Source organism: Amblyomma americanum, chromosome 6, assembly GCF_052857255.1.
Source record: "Amblyomma americanum isolate KBUSLIRL-KWMA chromosome 6, ASM5285725v1, whole genome shotgun sequence".
Taxonomy (NCBI): Eukaryota; Metazoa; Arthropoda; class Arachnida; order Ixodida; family Ixodidae; genus Amblyomma; species Amblyomma americanum.
Window position 1 is genome coordinate 60,674,524 of NC_135502.1, and position 16,340 is coordinate 60,690,863.

Below are 16,340 nucleotides of genomic sequence, written 5' to 3' on the forward strand. Positions count from 1 at the left end.
CTCGCAAACATTCATTAGATTTGGAACCTTCAAGTTGACAAATGGAAGTTAAATATGACATAGGCAAGATGACAGTGAAAGCCAGTGCAGGCAAATCATAAAGAACAGTGAACAACCTTAATGCGCCACTCTTCTATTCAGCTATCGCGAAAACTCATGTGCCTACGATTTCTTCATTGCGGTAAATGAGAACTGAGCCACTCAGGTTCGTCAGAGCCAGCGCTTTGCCTCCTTACTACGTCATTATCGGTGTCTAGATGTACGCTCCAGCGGGAGTCAGTAGGTGTCTTTTCAGCGTTTTACAAAGCATTCCCAGAGGGCAGTCATGCTCAAGTGCGTTCTTGCTTCTTGGTCCTAAATGGTTGGGTTAATTCTGCTCAAAAACGTGCGACAAGCGAAAAGCAACGGGCTCCGCACGACTGGCGCACTGGGTGCTAACGCTGTTTATAAACCTGCCTAGCCGCAGCGGTACTGCGGGTACATCTGTCAGGGCGCCGGCCTTGATAGGATTCCACTATCGCTGTGCAGACTGCGGCATCAGAGAGAGAGAGTACGCCTCCTTCAACATCATCGGAGGAGCACGAGCGCTTCCAGGCGAGTTCCCGTGGCAGGTGAGTTTGCTGTGCATGTCATAGTGTAACAAAAACTGGAGGAGACACTCCGTCTTTAGGTATGACGCGATAGCGTTAGTGGGTTAATGACCGCATCTGCGGAGGTGGCCGTTCTCTAATTAACGTTCAGAACTCCGGGAATCCTCCCGCCACTCCTGGCGCAGTGGTGCAGCAGTTAAGCGATGCGCCATTGCCCTACGATAGCAAGAGCTGCAGGACACGGATCTTGTTTCTAAATGTTGACAGCAGGAACGGACTATGGCCTACTGTGGTTGAATGTGTGCGTAGATGGTGTCTTCTGGAGTGGACTACGTTATACTGTGAGTGAATGTGTGCATGCATTGTGGCACTGCAATGGCCTATGTTCTATTGTGACTGAGTATGTGCATTGATGGGGACTGCGGGAGAGAATCTGTGCTATTATGAGAGACTGTGAGCATATCGGGGTACATGCGACAGGCTTTAGGACATTGTTAATATAGAAGGGACGCTACAGTGGAGCAATTGCCGGCAGATAAAGCAAGGCTAACCCCACCTGTAGCATTCAACAACCCAACTCAACTCAACTGCCACCGGTGGGGCTTGTGCTACCGAGGTTGTTCTTCCTGGGCAATTCACCTAGGTTGTTTACCTGGAAATTTTTCGTGCATTTTCCGCTCACGGTCATCGACACCGATGCCGACAAGAGATGCCGACGACGACACAAGGTTTTTGCGACACGCACTCCTTAGCGCTATCGCGTCAAAAAGAGCAGGTGCGGTGCATTATACGTAACAGTAACGTACGAAACAGCGCTTGTTCATCCGCGCCATATTTGCTGCTATGGACGGCGGTATAAATACCTTCGCCCGGTAGCGACGTAGCAAAACGACCAGAACCGACGGTCGCTAAGCCGTGACCGGGCCAAGGTTACTTGGCCAGGCGATGAGACGATCGATACGGATCAAATCGCTCCACGCCAACTCTCGACGTTCGACTCGAGTGTTTACTGCCGGCCGTGTGATCGAAATGGTTCTTTTAATTTGTTTCCCCGCGCTTCCTGCAGAGGAACAGATATGCTGGCTAAATATGGTACAGTAATTTATCAATTGCTTTTCACTAGTCGCTCGTAAATGAAGCTTTCTTGCTTGGAACTAGTCTTGTGTCGTTCGAATATGGTAAAACTGTACATCGCGCAAAGAGATACGACGGTGCCCAAGTTATGGCTAGACTCGTATATGTATAGTAAGTCTTAAACCCTCTTAGTAAGGAACCAGCATGTATCAGCGCATAAATGAGAGCGCACTTAAGATAACTGTCGCTTTTGTCACTTTTTTTTTTGTAAAGACATCGGAAAGGAGATGGCAATGAAGCTATCGCTCTCTAGCTCACCCTGAATCAATTTCGAACAGTACCGAGAGAAGATAGTGTCGTACGCAGCAATCACCTGACATCGCTCCGCAGTTGTTCTAGAAGAGAGCACTCGGGGGCGGGGAGCCTCTGAATCTTCGACGATGTGCTCCCAACGTTCAGCTCGTCGAATAGCGGGGCTTTTCATGGAGAGGAGCACAGAGTTCCCCGCACCGTCTTGTGTTTTGGGATGTAACAAACCCCTGATTCATCTGCGTAAAACACGCGTGCGGGATGCATGCGTGGGCATTAGTATATTCCACGTCTAAAACCGCGTGCGCAACTCAACGTATTGTTGTACCACCACAGCCCATTTTATATTTGCCTCTTTCACCCTGGTTCTCTTAACCTTTTTCTTCCCAAGGCAGAGCAACTATGCCAGAGTCATGCTTTTTCTGCGTGCCTACCTCTTTATGCATCGTTGGTTCTATAACTACTACTTCATGTTTGAAAGAAACTTTGGCTTCGCTTTCTCCTCTCTGCGCAACAGAAACTCTCCGCGGAGCGTAATCTCTGGAAGTTAAAGCGAAACTACTAAGCATAAAGCACATATTTTGAAAATTACATGCAACGTACAGTAGCGGCCATAATAATACGAAGCACGCTTCAGCGATCATACTCCCCTTAGGCCTTAACTAGAGAAAATGAGCGAGGACTTCTATAAAATACCGTTGGTGCGCTCGAGAGTGTTCTCAAGCAAGCTTAATATTTTGTCTGCTGCCCACGTGAGAAAAGTTCAAATGCCAAAGCGTGCTCCATATTATATTGGCCGCACCCGCGTGCATCATGCACGTCTGATGAAATGTCAGCGCATCGGAAAGGCGAAAAAGATGACGCAATACACTGCACATGGTAATTTCTGACTACTTATTTATTTACTATGACTGTCCCCATTCGAACCAAGGCATGGATATGGGCCCGTGAATAATGCATGGGTAACCAGATGCCAGAAAAATCGAATGCACTGTGGAGGTAGTTGCGAAAGCCTAGGACCTTCGCCATACATATTACACTGATAGGCCTGTCTCCACATTAGAGCAAAACTCATGAATTTATCTTTGATTTGGAACTCGGAGCTTACCGCGAATGTTCACCTTGGCTGTGAGCAGCGTATTGGGAGGAAGGCACTGTTTCCAATATGTATGGAAAGGTGTTTCGACATTGCTGCAATGCATACCGACAGACAGGTATACGGTAACGCTAGGCTTAAGCCTGCAAGCCTTTCGGGCCTGAGTAGTGCCTTATTTCTTTTATTTTTCAAAAATGTATTGGCATGCCCTAGTGACCAAAATAGCAGTGTTGGTTTACGAAGTGCTCAGTCAGTTAACGACTAGTTGAAGGAAGTTCATAAATCATCGTCAAAAATAATCCGCGCTAACTGCACAAAACATTAGCAAGTAAATTTTCTTCGGAATCGCACTGTGTTGTTATGCGCCAATAACGAGTATTAATTGCTACCGACTTTCTGTCGGTTCATGTTAGCCTCAGACGGCTGTGCGTATAATAACATTCTTACGTAAACCTGCTGGAATCAGCAGCTGAAGAAGTCCCAGAAGCATTTAGTGCTTAAAAGTACGTACTTTAGTATGTACGAGGAAAACATCAGGAATACAAACGACATGTATAGTGCGCAGACTTCTTAAGGTTTTATTTCTTAGAAAGCAGTTACAATTTTTACTAGCGGAGGCGAGCCTCTTAGGCCAAAGCAGGCTTCAAATAAAAAATTGGCGGTGGTATAGCTCTGGTTAAACCTGGAGTGCCGCGATAGCTACAGCTGGCCGAGTGGAACTTGATCAGTTGAATTGCAAAGTCAGTCTTTCGCCGCTCCGTTTCGCTGGGCGCTCCTTCTTCACCTTCGTCCCACTTGACACGGCGCATGCGCACAGCCGTTGCAGCTCGGTTTCACCGGCGCGCCGCGCCGCCGGCAGCGGCAGCTGCTCCGCACCACGTAACCAACAACATGGCTGGTCACGTGACCAACCACGTGACCAGCCACGGCACCGCGCCGCCGGCAACTGCTCCGCACCACGTGACCAACTACGTGCCGGTGGCGGCGTCGCCACGCCGTGGCTGCTCCGCCACCGCTACGTAAATACACGTGCGCGATTCACCTAAAAAAGACTGCCGCTAAGTGTGATGCGAAGCCGTTAATTAGCAAAACTATTTGCCTTACCTAAAAGCGAAACAGCAGCAAAGGCTTCCGATTATTTCAAGGGGTAAGCGTAGTAAGCGGGGAGATACAACCTATAAATATCTTATCGTAGTTAATGCAATGAAAAAAAGTCAGAACAATACCAAAGAATTGGAGCAAATGGCCGGCCAAAAGCACAATGAAAGATTAAAACTAAAACGGGGCGAAAGCACAGTCAGACCATAAAAATGTAACATGCGCAGATGTAATCCAAGTAGGACTTTTGTGTCTTCTTGTCTTCCTCGGGCAGGTACGTGCTTTTAAGACTGAACCAAATTGCCCTAACCGAAGTTCTATTTGGGCATTTTTTGTGATTAGATCAGGTCACAAGCTCTAATGTATTAAATTTTTGTACTTCGCGTTGCGATCTGAAAAATGTCGCTATGACTATCTAATGCCGCAATATCGTTCAGAAATGATACTATTTTCAAGCCGTATTGGGACGCTATTTGTTTATGTTATCAAGTTTTCAGCTGACTATAGGCTGTCCCATCTTTCACAGGATAGAAAAATCTGACCTACAATAGGACAAAATCTGCCAAAGTACACTGTGTTCCAGACACTCATACTCGTCGTCAAGAATGTCACTTGCTAACAGGCTGCCGAACGTTCAAGCATTTCTTAAAAAGTATTCAGGAGAACTCAATTTATGAAACATTTGAGAAGAATGCAGATATGAGTGAGCACATATTTCAGAACCGCATAGGCATGATGTCACATCGGTTTGAAGCATTATGTTGAATAACCTCCAATTCCATACTGCAACGGTGGCCAATATACGAAACGTACGAAAGCTCTTTATCATTGGCACAGATGAAGAGGACAGCAGAGAGGGCAATATACACATAGCGCTACTTTTAACCCAGCACAGCTTAAGCTGTTATAGCTTTGGTTTATCCATATTACCCTGATTTGTACCGTGGAAGCTAGAGCGTCTGCCGTAACATTTTAATTAATTAGTGAATTGATTTAATTGAAATTAATTTAATTTAATTGCCACCACCTGCCACGGTGGAAAAATGGAGAGAAGCAAATCTCAACTTTCAGTGCAGAGCAGAGAGGGTGGGAGTGAGTGGCCAAGTGGCTTGGGAGGTTATGGCGAGAGTGGAGGAATGAGCATCCAGAAGGTAGCTGCCACCGGAAGGACCCAAATCCAGAAGGAAGGGGGGGGGGGGGGCTATTCCATGGATGACGGATGTTATGACGAGGGTGGAGGAATGCGCAACCTGAGGATGGTTCCACGGCAGAATGCAGCGCTATGTAGCCTAACCAAAGCTATAACAGTTTACGTTGATTCATGCGCTAAGCCAGTAACCTTAGCCCCACATATTTTGATCCCTACGCGAACCAGCGCGGAGGTTTATGCAGTAAGCAGTTAGGACACTGTGCATGCAAGCAGATTCATCGTGGCCGTCGGAAAAAACTTTCGTTGCGATAAAATGATGGGCGAAGTTGTCATGCATGTTTCCACTAAACTGTTCACCGTTTCGACAATTTATCGGATATGACAAGCGTTTATTTCCACCACATAGCCCATTCCAAACAAAATGACACCCGCATGCTCTGAAATGAACGTCGAGGGAGCCGCCATTCAGCTCTTTTACAGTGTTGTGATGCTCACGGATCATGAATACCTTCTTCCGCAAACGAGAAAACAGGAAGTAGACTTGGAAGAGCCCCAATAGTGAGACTAAAAATGAAATCGACTTCATACTATGCGCTAAACCTGGCATCATTCAGGATGTGGCCGTCCTCGAAAAGCTGCGCTGTAGCGACCACAGAATGGTAAGGTCTCGAATTAGCTTAGACTTGTAAGACGGAACGGAAGAAGCTAATGAAGAGGATGTCCATTAACGAGCTAGCGTTAAGAGGGAAAATAGAGTAATTCAGGATATCGCTGTAGAACAGGTATTCAGCTTTAACTGAGGAAGACGATCTTGATGTTCATACAATGAACGATAATCTGACAGCCATCATTACGGAGTGCGCAGTAGAAGTAGGCGGTAGGACAGTTCGGCAGGATACCGGAAAGCTATCTCAGGTGTCGAAAGATCTGATTAAGAAACGCCAAAGCATGAGGTCGTCTAACCCTACCGACAGAATATAACTGACAGAGCTATCGAAGTTAGTAAATAAGCGCAAGGTAGCCGACATAAGGAAGTTTAACATGGAGAGAATCGAGCATGCTCTAAAGAACGGAGGTAGCCTAAAAGCGGTGAAGAGGAAACTAGGCATAGGCAAAACCAGATGTATGCGTTAAGAGACAAGCAGGGCAATGTCATTAGCAATATGGATAAGATAGTTAACGTAGCCGAAGAGTTCTACACAAATCTGTACCGTGGCCAATGTAATCAGAGCGTTAATGAGAAAGACAGTACTGCACTGCAATGCGTCATCCCGCTAGTAACGAAAGAGGAAGTATAGAAAGCCTTAGGAGCAATGGAAAGGGGAAAGGCATCTGGAGAGGATCAGGTAACAGCAGATCTGTTGAAAGATGGAGGGGACATCGTGCTAGAAAAACTAGCCACCCTCTATACGCAAAGCCTTATGACCTCGATCGTACCAGAAGCTTGGAAGAATGCAAACATTATCTAATTTCATAAGAAGGGAGACACCAAGGAATTGAAAAATTACAGACCGATCAGCTTACTATCCATTGGCTACAAATTATTTACTAAGGTAATCGCTAATATAGTCAGGGCAACCTTAGACTTTAATCAGCCAAATGATCAGGCAAGCTTTCGTAAAGGATATTCCACAATAGATCATATTCACACTATCAATCAGGGCATAGAGAAATGCGCAGAATACAACCAACCTCTATATTTAGCCTTCATTGATTTCGAGAAAGCATTCGACTCAGTGGAAACCTGAGCAGTCATACAGGCATTGCGTAATCAGCGGGTAGAAGATCCATATGTCAAAATACTGGAAGATGTGCATGGCAACAGCACAGCTGCTATAGTCCTCCATAAAGTCAGCAATAAAATTCCAATAAGGAAGGGCGTCAGGCAAGAATACACGATCTCGCCAATGCTATTCACCGCCTGTTTACGGGAGGTATTGTGAGGCATGAATTGGGAACAGTGGGGAATAAGAGCAAATATAGAATACCTAAATAATCTGCGATTCGCTTATGACATTGCCTTGCTGAGTCACTCAGGAGATGAACTGCATATCATGATCAATGAGTTAGACAGGCAGAGCAGAGCGCTGGGTTTAAAAATTAACATGCAGAAAACCAAGATAATGTTCAACACTTAAGCAAGGGAACAGCAGTTCACAATTGGCAGCGAGAGCCTGCAATTTCTAAAGGAATACGTCTCCTTAGGGCAGCTAGTGACAGCTGATCCGAATCATGAGAAGGAAATAACTAGAAGGATAAGAATGGGGTGGAGCGCATATGGCAGGTTCTCTCAGATCATGAGTGGCAGTTAACCAATTTACCTCAAGAGAAAAGTGTACAACAACTGTATCTTACCAGTACTCACCTACGGGGCTGAAACGTGGAGGCTAACGAAAAGAGTTCAGCTTAAGTAGCGAGCCATGGAAAGAAAAATGATAGGTGTAACGTTAAGAGACCGGAAGCGGGCAGAGTGGGTGAGGGAAGAAACGTGTAGTGACATCCTAGTTGAAATCAAGAGGAAGAAATGGGCTTGGGCAGGGCATGTAATACGAAGGCAAGATAACCGCTGATCCTTAAGGGTAACGGAGTGGATTCCAAGAGAAAGTAAGCGTAGCAGGGGGCGGGAGAAGGTTAGGTGGGCGGATGACATTAAGAAGTTTGCAGGCAAAGGGTGGATGCAGCTGGCAAAGGACAGGGTTAAGTGGAGAGACAGGGAGATGCCTTTGCCCTGCAGTGGGTGCAGTAAGGCCGATGATGATGACCCAACACTTGGATTCGATACACAACAGATTTTGCGCACTCACTGAGCTTGTTCTTATGTTTGCACTCACATCTTTTTCTATTACAATTTATTGGCCTGATCGTCCGGTATAGTTTCTCCAGTATGTTTAGTAGAGAGAAGAAAACGTGCTCCTTTGACATTGGCTCGCAGTCCGGTTTTCTTAAGGGTGAGCGACCGGCTACGTATGTAAGAAATCACAGAAGTTTTCCTCTTTCGTTCAGATACCCTCTGAGGCAGCTTATGTTTGCTCTGCACAACGTGTCTGGAAGAAGCCCTCGACAGCGGAAGCCAAAAGATGATTAAGGACCCCGATTCCATTAACTAGTGGTGTGCTGGGTGAACCTGATGTCGACATAATGTGATCAGCACTTCTTTAGCTCATTAGAGAAAAGTTCTTTTTTCAGTTCCTCTCTCATCAAGTATATGATGAGATGAAAGCCGAGACTTAGGAGGTTTGCCAAGATGCGCTAAAAAGAGGTATTTCACTTGAGAGCAGACCCGATAGGCGAACCAATACTCATTCCTTGTTTTTTATTGTAAGGCCCGCCATTCCACAAGAGAAGAGTTGCCGGGAGGTATAAGCAAATTCTAAAAGCAACTTCTTGACATCCCTGTTTCTTTCTGGAAGGCGGTTACTAAAGGCCTTTCAGAAATTATGCAGTCTTTAAGTGTTTCGTAGCACTGCAGACTCGCTGCGTCCCCTGCTCGGCGCACCTCACGTAGATCGCTTCCAGTGGGCCGGATCACCGGAAAGAGCAAATATCCTCGATCCTGGAGGTCCTCGACATCACTATGTGGTGAATTTAGTTTTCGGCAAAATACAGCGATTTTCTTCTCCTGCTCCAACCACTGCACGATCGAATTTGCTGTCTTTATCAACCTTTTCCGACAACTGCTTGCGCGACGGTACAATATTTGTTAGCGGCTGCCTTTTTCTCGGGGCTCTCTTGCGAAGAGGGAGAGAAACTTTTCAAAGCGCGACATTGGACCGCGACTACGAAGGCAGGCACTGATATTGTTTCCAAACTCCAGCCCTCTCCTCCCGACCATCTTTTCCGTAGCCCTTTCAGTTGGTTTCTTGGGCGCTGTTTTACGCTTTTACCTATGTCTCGAACATACTATGTGCTGCTCGACCAATCTTTCTTTCTCCTACTATTTGGATAAGCTACTTACTCAAAGACGAAGACACACAGAGTTCGCCCGTAAGAGCTGTAAGACTTAAAAAATCCAGGGGGGCACTTTGTTGACCTAAAGTGCGGTGAGGCGAAAGCCTTTAGCGCGGCGTTCCTACTTGTGTCACTGATGTGCGGTTAAGATGTTAATTAAGTACACAATTGTTTGTGAATCTTAAATGCTGGAGACACTGGAGGGCGCTTGGGAGGCATCCGTCTGATTCAACGCCTTCCCGCAAACACTCTCTAGCATCCTTACTCTAGACAAAAATTACTGTGGGACTGTAAGAAGAATGAAAAATAAAGTGCCCCTGCCCGTGCCACTAACCTTACGCTAGACATATATATTAGGTTGGGGCAACGTGCCTGCACCACTGACGTATAACGGGCGACCTTACGCTAGACATATATTAGGTTGGAGCAACCTTAAAAAGATTGAAAAATAATAAGCCCCTGCCTGCACCACAAACTTACGCTGGACAAAAATTATTGTGGGACGATAAAAAGAACGAAAAATAGTGTCCCTGCAGAGAACTACATATGTGTTCGCAGGAAGTAGCGTAGTCGTTAGCACGCTCGGCTGCGGAACGGAAGGGTGGTGGTTGGAATCCCGCCGTGCACAAGAATTTTTTTTCTTATCGAGTTAATTTAGTCATCGGTGTGACATGACTTAAGACCGGACATGAAGGGTTTCGCCATAATAACTGCGGTGAGCGGGCGGGAGAAAACGAGGTGAAAGCAGAAGTGTATAGTATAGGCAATTACCACTAGATGGCGCAGTGAGGGCAGGTGGAACAAAGTCAAGCAAGCGGCAGTGAAGTGAAGGAAGCGGCAGACGCGCACGGGATGCTCTGCTGGAGACAGTTTTGCCACTGGACGCAACAATGAAACAAGATGCGATCAATACTGGCAGCTCTACTATGAAAGTTCACAGGGCAGTGTATTTAGATGGAATCGCGTAGATTACAAGGAATCCAAGAAACCGCTAATTCTCGCGGAGTTACGGACAGCTGTGTCGACAAGCCGGGCTGGTCCAGTAGTGCCTCAGCATAGTAGTTTGCTTACAGCATACACAGCAGGAAATAATATATGGCAGAATATGGCGCGTGACACTCGGAGCGGATATGTTTGCCCTGCGCAGAAATTGCAGAGTAGCGAAATGTCGAGCCAAATTCGCATGTGCGGCCAGACATCTAACACAAACCATTTAGTACGCTCTGCCCCGACAGTGATGGTCATCATACTATAATAACTTTGAAATTTAGGCAGCATTCCTCTGAAGGTATTGAGGTCACGGACATTAAAGTACAAACATATTGCCACGAAGCTTTGTAGTGTTTGTTTCTCCATTCTACAAAGCTGCCGACGTGCCGCTTGAAGACTTTGTGGATGCATACACGACCAGATTTATGTCGATTGATCGCATCCAGGCGGAGCCAATTCTACCTCGTTCCAGAATGTTCTAGCAACTCTGCATGCTTCATCTAGAAAGCTCGCTATCAGCTTTAAATTGTGCACGGCCGACAGCGGCAGGCCATTCAGTTCGACGACCACCGAGCACGCTTGTTGCTACGCCCCCTTCAAGTTATTCAGTCCATTGTGGGCGCAAGTCAGCCCGAATAAAGAGCTTTGTTTAGACGCCATTTTAGCTGTCTTTGTGCTGTCCGAATCGCAGTCACCCCCCCACTTCGTGACAATATTCTCTTTAAGCAGATTTCAACATGACAGCGAGTCGTTAATGCTGTGGCTCTATGTGTGAGGATTTTTGCAGTGCGATGTGGCACCACAAAGAATGAGCAGAACCTTGTCTCTGCGTTTTCAATCTTTGCCTCGCTTCGGCTTTTACTGTCTGCTCAACCAAAAATGAAAAAAAGACGTTACACCTATTAAAACATAGTGCAAAATGTTTAATAAATCTAATATTTGCGCCGGTAACATTTACTTTAGGAAAAGAACCTTATGCAACTATCGCGACAATAGCCTTGTTTAAAAATCAAAAAAGGATGACTTTCTTTCGCTTTTTCTAACTTCTGAAGTGTTATCGAGTTTCTTCGAACTGTTTCTTTCGGTGCCGTCAACCTGAACTTGATGTGCCTTTTACCATTCTTCAAGAGGAGAGTCACCTATCTGTTATGGACTTAATTATTTTCCGGCAACCTAAAGCTCCTTTCACACATGACTTAATACTCGACTGAGGTGCCAGGATGACAGCAGAACAACTTAAAGCCTAACTTTTTTTTCATGTGGTAGTCTCACTTTCTCTTTGTAGAAAAACGTTGCAAACCCTGACAACGCGAACACGAAATATAGTAAATACAGAGACTGTACGCAAAATCTGTGAACATGACGACTGCCGCGTCGCCTATATGCGGTGTGGAATGGCAATAATGAAAGCGACAATAACCGAGATGCATAGCTTTTATTATGCCTATTGTTGAGAGCACTAAAGTGGTTTCGAAAATACTATCAACAAAGTACAACTAGTGATATATATCACGGGTGCCAGCTACCACTTTTCCCGAGAGCTGGAGCGCCTCTGAAACCATAGCGACGGCATCGGTAGTGTGATTTTTTTTATAAAACACTTTGAAAGATAATCAATCAAGGTTGAACAAAAAAAGAAGGTGTAATTTATTTAAGCTGCAAAAAGTAAGCTGCCTTAAGTTTATTTGAATAAAAAAATTACAGCAGTTCAACTCTGTTACATTGGATACTCGAGCGATAACGTAAAATGATATGAATAAAAAAAATGACAGTGGTTTAACTCTGTTACACAGAACGTCCAGCGATAGCTAGGCTTACTTTCTGCTATGATTTTGCTGTTTCTTATCTCTTGGCTTCACTTGTTGCATCCCAGAAGGTCAGGTTTTGAGAATGAGGTGGGCCAAATTTTGGTAGTGGCCTTGGGCAAATTTGAAGGTCACCGTGGCATTGGGCATATTGAAATTAGGTTTGGTATCAATTTTGGTCCAAATCCGAGAAGGTCACATTTTGGGGGTGGGTTCGGCTAAATTTGGAAATGACCCAGTCCAAATTCGGAGGTCGTCATCATGTCGGGCGCTCTCAGTTATGGTTGGACTTCGATTTTGGTCCGAATACGAGGTCAAATTTGTGGGGTGGCGTGGGGTGGGCCAATGTTGGTAATGGCCAAAGCAAAATTTGGGGACCACCATTGCATTGGCTATAGTCAAAGTATGCTTCGGCATCTGACTTAAGGCTGTTGCTATGAGATCGCTAAGTCCGAAGGTCACTTCACCGTCAGATCTACATACCGGCTGAAACTCAAGTTTCTGCAATGAATAGAACGACCTCTCTAAAAATAGCTTTAGATATGACGCAGGGGAATAGTTATGAAAAATTCGCACCAAGCGTCTGCCATGTTAATCGCAACAAGAGTACACAGCGTGGCCTACCTTCCACCAAGACCTAACTTTCTTTTTCCAATCTGCGCGCACCACAGTTTACTTGCGAAATCGATCGGTAGTGGCGACACCTGCATTTCCTTTTTTGACCTTTCCTACCTCCTGAAAGCTCAGTTTTCAGTGAAAGTAGGTTCTCTAATAAAATGTAGTAATTTATCGACACACACCAAATACGGAATGTCCCCAGCACCCATTTAATTTGGCCGATTTGTCTGCTTTATTTTAATTAAATCTTTATCTCTCTGTCTCAGGTTTCACTGCGCAAGAAATCCCCCAAAGGTACCCGGCACCACTGCGGGGGAGCGCTGCTCACGGACCGATGGGTGCTGACGGCGGCTCATTGCGTCGTCGAGTAAGCTACCAGCGGGGCTGCCGGCAAAGGCCACGCCGTCAGCGTATTTGGGGTGCGCAGCACGCCACGAGCGAGACGGCGGAGGGGTTTTTTTTTCTTTTTTACCTTGAGCGCTGACCGAAAGGCTTGCTTGTACGGCCGGGTCAGCACTCTATTCTATATGGTTGGGCGTAGCTGTGATGTCATGTGTGTAATATTTACGAAGGTGAAGGCAAAATTTGGATTAACTAAGCAGCTTGTAGAGGGAAGTTCCTCAGTGATTAGGCCAGTATAAATGATATGCGCAGATGCTGAAAAAGAAAATGCAGGAAAGAAAAGGAGTAACGTATTGAAAGGCCCAAGGAAATGATGGCTCCACTACGGGTGTTGATTTAATTCCGTACATATACGGATTGAACGGCCGCTGCATCCCGGCAGTGGCCTTCTCTGAGCTGGGCCGCGCTGCGGTACTGGCTGCTGCTACCGAGGCGGGACCGAGGTCACGTGACATGAACACCAAGGAATGATGTGTACGAGTGGGCGTGGCTGTGCGCCTTCCCAAGCTGGACGGTTTTCTAATAGCGCACAAGTACACCAAATTTTGTTGAGCCGTACCGTGGACGGCAATGGCGTTTTTGAAATTCTAGAAACCGGTATGACTTTTACGAATGGCCAGCTAGAAGTTTCTAGTTTCAGTCAGGTGCTTACCGTAATAGAACTTTATAATTTAGTTAGCCATCATAGTAGTTAATATCATTCACATGTTTTCCGACGCCCGCAAACAGTACCATACTATGCGAAAAGCCAGCTTTATACCTTAAAGAGCCTATTTTCTATAATTAGCTCTGGCCATCGCTTAAAGATAACGTATATCATGCAGCCGATAGCGTGTAGATCTCAGAACCGGACAGAAAGGCAGTTATTGTCCTGCAGTAAACAAGTGTAAGGCGGAAGCTCTTTTTCTCGTGATTTACTGCGAGGAAGAGGATAATAAAACCTTTCCAATTATTTCAGCGCAGCCTTCCGCGCAGGGTACGTTAAGGCATGAGCAGCCAAATGGCGACGGGGCTCTGTTTATGCTTGTGAGCCAGACCGGGTGAAAATGAAAAGAAATTAGGACAGTGGTGTGTCACTGTGTGACGACCCTCCTTGGCTGCTGTTCTAAAGGCCTTAAAACCTTCCCTCGCTATGTGCTGAAAGAAGCCTGACCCTCGGAAGGCTACTCTGTTTTGCTTAGATGTTATCGTGCACAAGAAAAATCGTCTCGGATGCTTTTCCCTTTCTGCCGATGTTATATTTCCAACAACATTATGAGCGCAGGCGAACGTGATTGCTCACAATTTATGCTCATTGTCACGAAACACATCTCACCTTTGCTGGACGTGAGATATGTTACCGCTTACCGCTTGCATCTTACCGCTTACATCTACAGCTGGGAACTGGCACATTTCATTATAATTATGGACATTGCCGACCCTTTTTTATTGTTTGGGATGGTGTTGTTTTTGCGTGCAACTAGTCGGTGTTTGCGTCAGTCGACCTTGAGTGAACCTCGTAAGCAAACAAGCCTAGCTGGCACTCGTCAGCACCAGGGCGGAACTGAGAAAATTAGCGTGCATGCAAGCACAAAGTGGCGCAGAACGCAAAGACGAACGTCAAACATGCGGTTGCACGCACGGGTTGTACAGGGCGAGAAGCTTAAGTGGCAGCTCCCAAAGCTTCGAAGTTTTTGTTTGCATCCGGTTTCAAAATAGAAAAGCGAAACGCTGTGCCGCTTGGCCTTCACGCAAAGTCCGCAGGCTGTGTAAACAAATGGAGTTGTTAGTCTTTTGTTCCTTTTTTTTTTTTAAGACCATAAGCAACTCGCTTGGAGACAGCAGCAGAAGGATTTGGGAACAAAGAGTTTTCCTCGCTTTAAGAAGGGAACCATATGACGTTGCGAGTAGATAAGAATATAGGCAAGCCCTCTGCGCGCTTTTATGCGCCTCAAATAACGCAAGAGCAAAGTAATGTTCTGAGCTATTTTAAAGCAGTACCGCTGGAATTCAAGAATAAATACGCCCCACAGCTAGGCCTGTTCCATCAAACGTACGGGTGATGAGACTGGTTTTATTATACAGTCATAGATGCAAGAGGGGTGTTCTAAAAAAATAAACGGCATTACTGTTGGTGTAGTGTGTCGTCAGTGGAAACTGTGCGTTTATATTCTGGCTAATGGCAACATTTTGCATTCTGGGTCTAAGCCATAAGGAAGAGCTGGACCTGATGACCACACCTCTACTGAAAAATTTATATAGGTTTGAATGGGTCAGCAAATAGGATTATGGCACATTTGGTTTGGCTTTATAGGATGGACGTCCCAAAGCGGCTCAGTCTATGAGGGACGCCGTAGTGGAGGGCTCCGGATAATTTCGACTACTTGGGGTTCTTAACGAGCACTAACAATGCACAGTACACGGACCTTTCACATTTTTCCTCCATCGAAGTGCTACCGTAGCGGGCGGGTTCGAACCCACGACTTGCATGCACTGTTTGATGTAAGTGCACGGTAATTACCCACGGGTAATCGAAGTTATACGGAGCCCTCCCCTAAGGAGTCACTCAAAGGCTGAATCGCCTTAGAAGCTTCATCCTGTAATGTTAAACGAAATGTGCCATGAGTACAAAGGTAACGCATCAAGGTAATGTGGTCCACGTACCATGCTAATCGGAGTGCTTATGAGAAGGCTCTATATATTAGTCTTAGTCCTGTGGAAAAGAAACAATGCTCTTTTTTCCTTTGCATAATAATTATTTCAAAACATTTTCTACTGTCCACACCTTCATTTATGACAAGTTTGGCAGCCTTACGATTTTTTGATCGAGTGGGTAAGAGACAGATTAGCTTACTTTACATAATTTTGACACCGAATCGAGATTTAAGTACGTGACGCTTTGAAGACCATATGTTTGGTGGTTGGGAGTCCTTCTCATGTCATCAGACAAGGTGACACGTACCACGAGTGATATTGATATTACCGTTCTCCCATTAGTAACGTTGTGCGACAGATAATCAAACTATGCTTGCGTAACTCGTCCGTTCGTTTCCGCTCAGTTTGCATTGATGTCATGGTTGGCAAAACTTTTCATCCGCAAAAAAAAAAAAAAACTCCGGTGCCTGTTCTGGACTCATCGCTCACAGCTTCATTGCGTTGAATTCTCTCATGAATTCCCGTTGTATCAACCAACCGCAGAAAACTGTGTTTAAAAGATCTAGGCTTCAAAATTTTTAATCTAAGAATATAACAGACACTCAGAGGTTAACCATATCAATATT

At 45.6% G+C, this 16,340-nt stretch overlaps 1 protein-coding gene across 1 annotated transcript in view; it reads left to right on the forward strand.

The window, feature by feature from the left end:
- The window catches only part of LOC144095298 (chymotrypsin-like elastase family member 2A), a 65,463-nt gene that overhangs the window by 1,167 nt on the left and 47,956 nt on the right, over positions 1–16,340 (forward strand). Inside the window, exons 2-3 of the mRNA XM_077629076.1 lie at positions 529–611; positions 12,945–13,045. Of these exons, the coding sequence (XP_077485202.1) occupies positions 529–611; positions 12,945–13,045 (184 nt within the window). The remainder of the gene's footprint in view (positions 1–528; positions 612–12,944; positions 13,046–16,340) is intronic.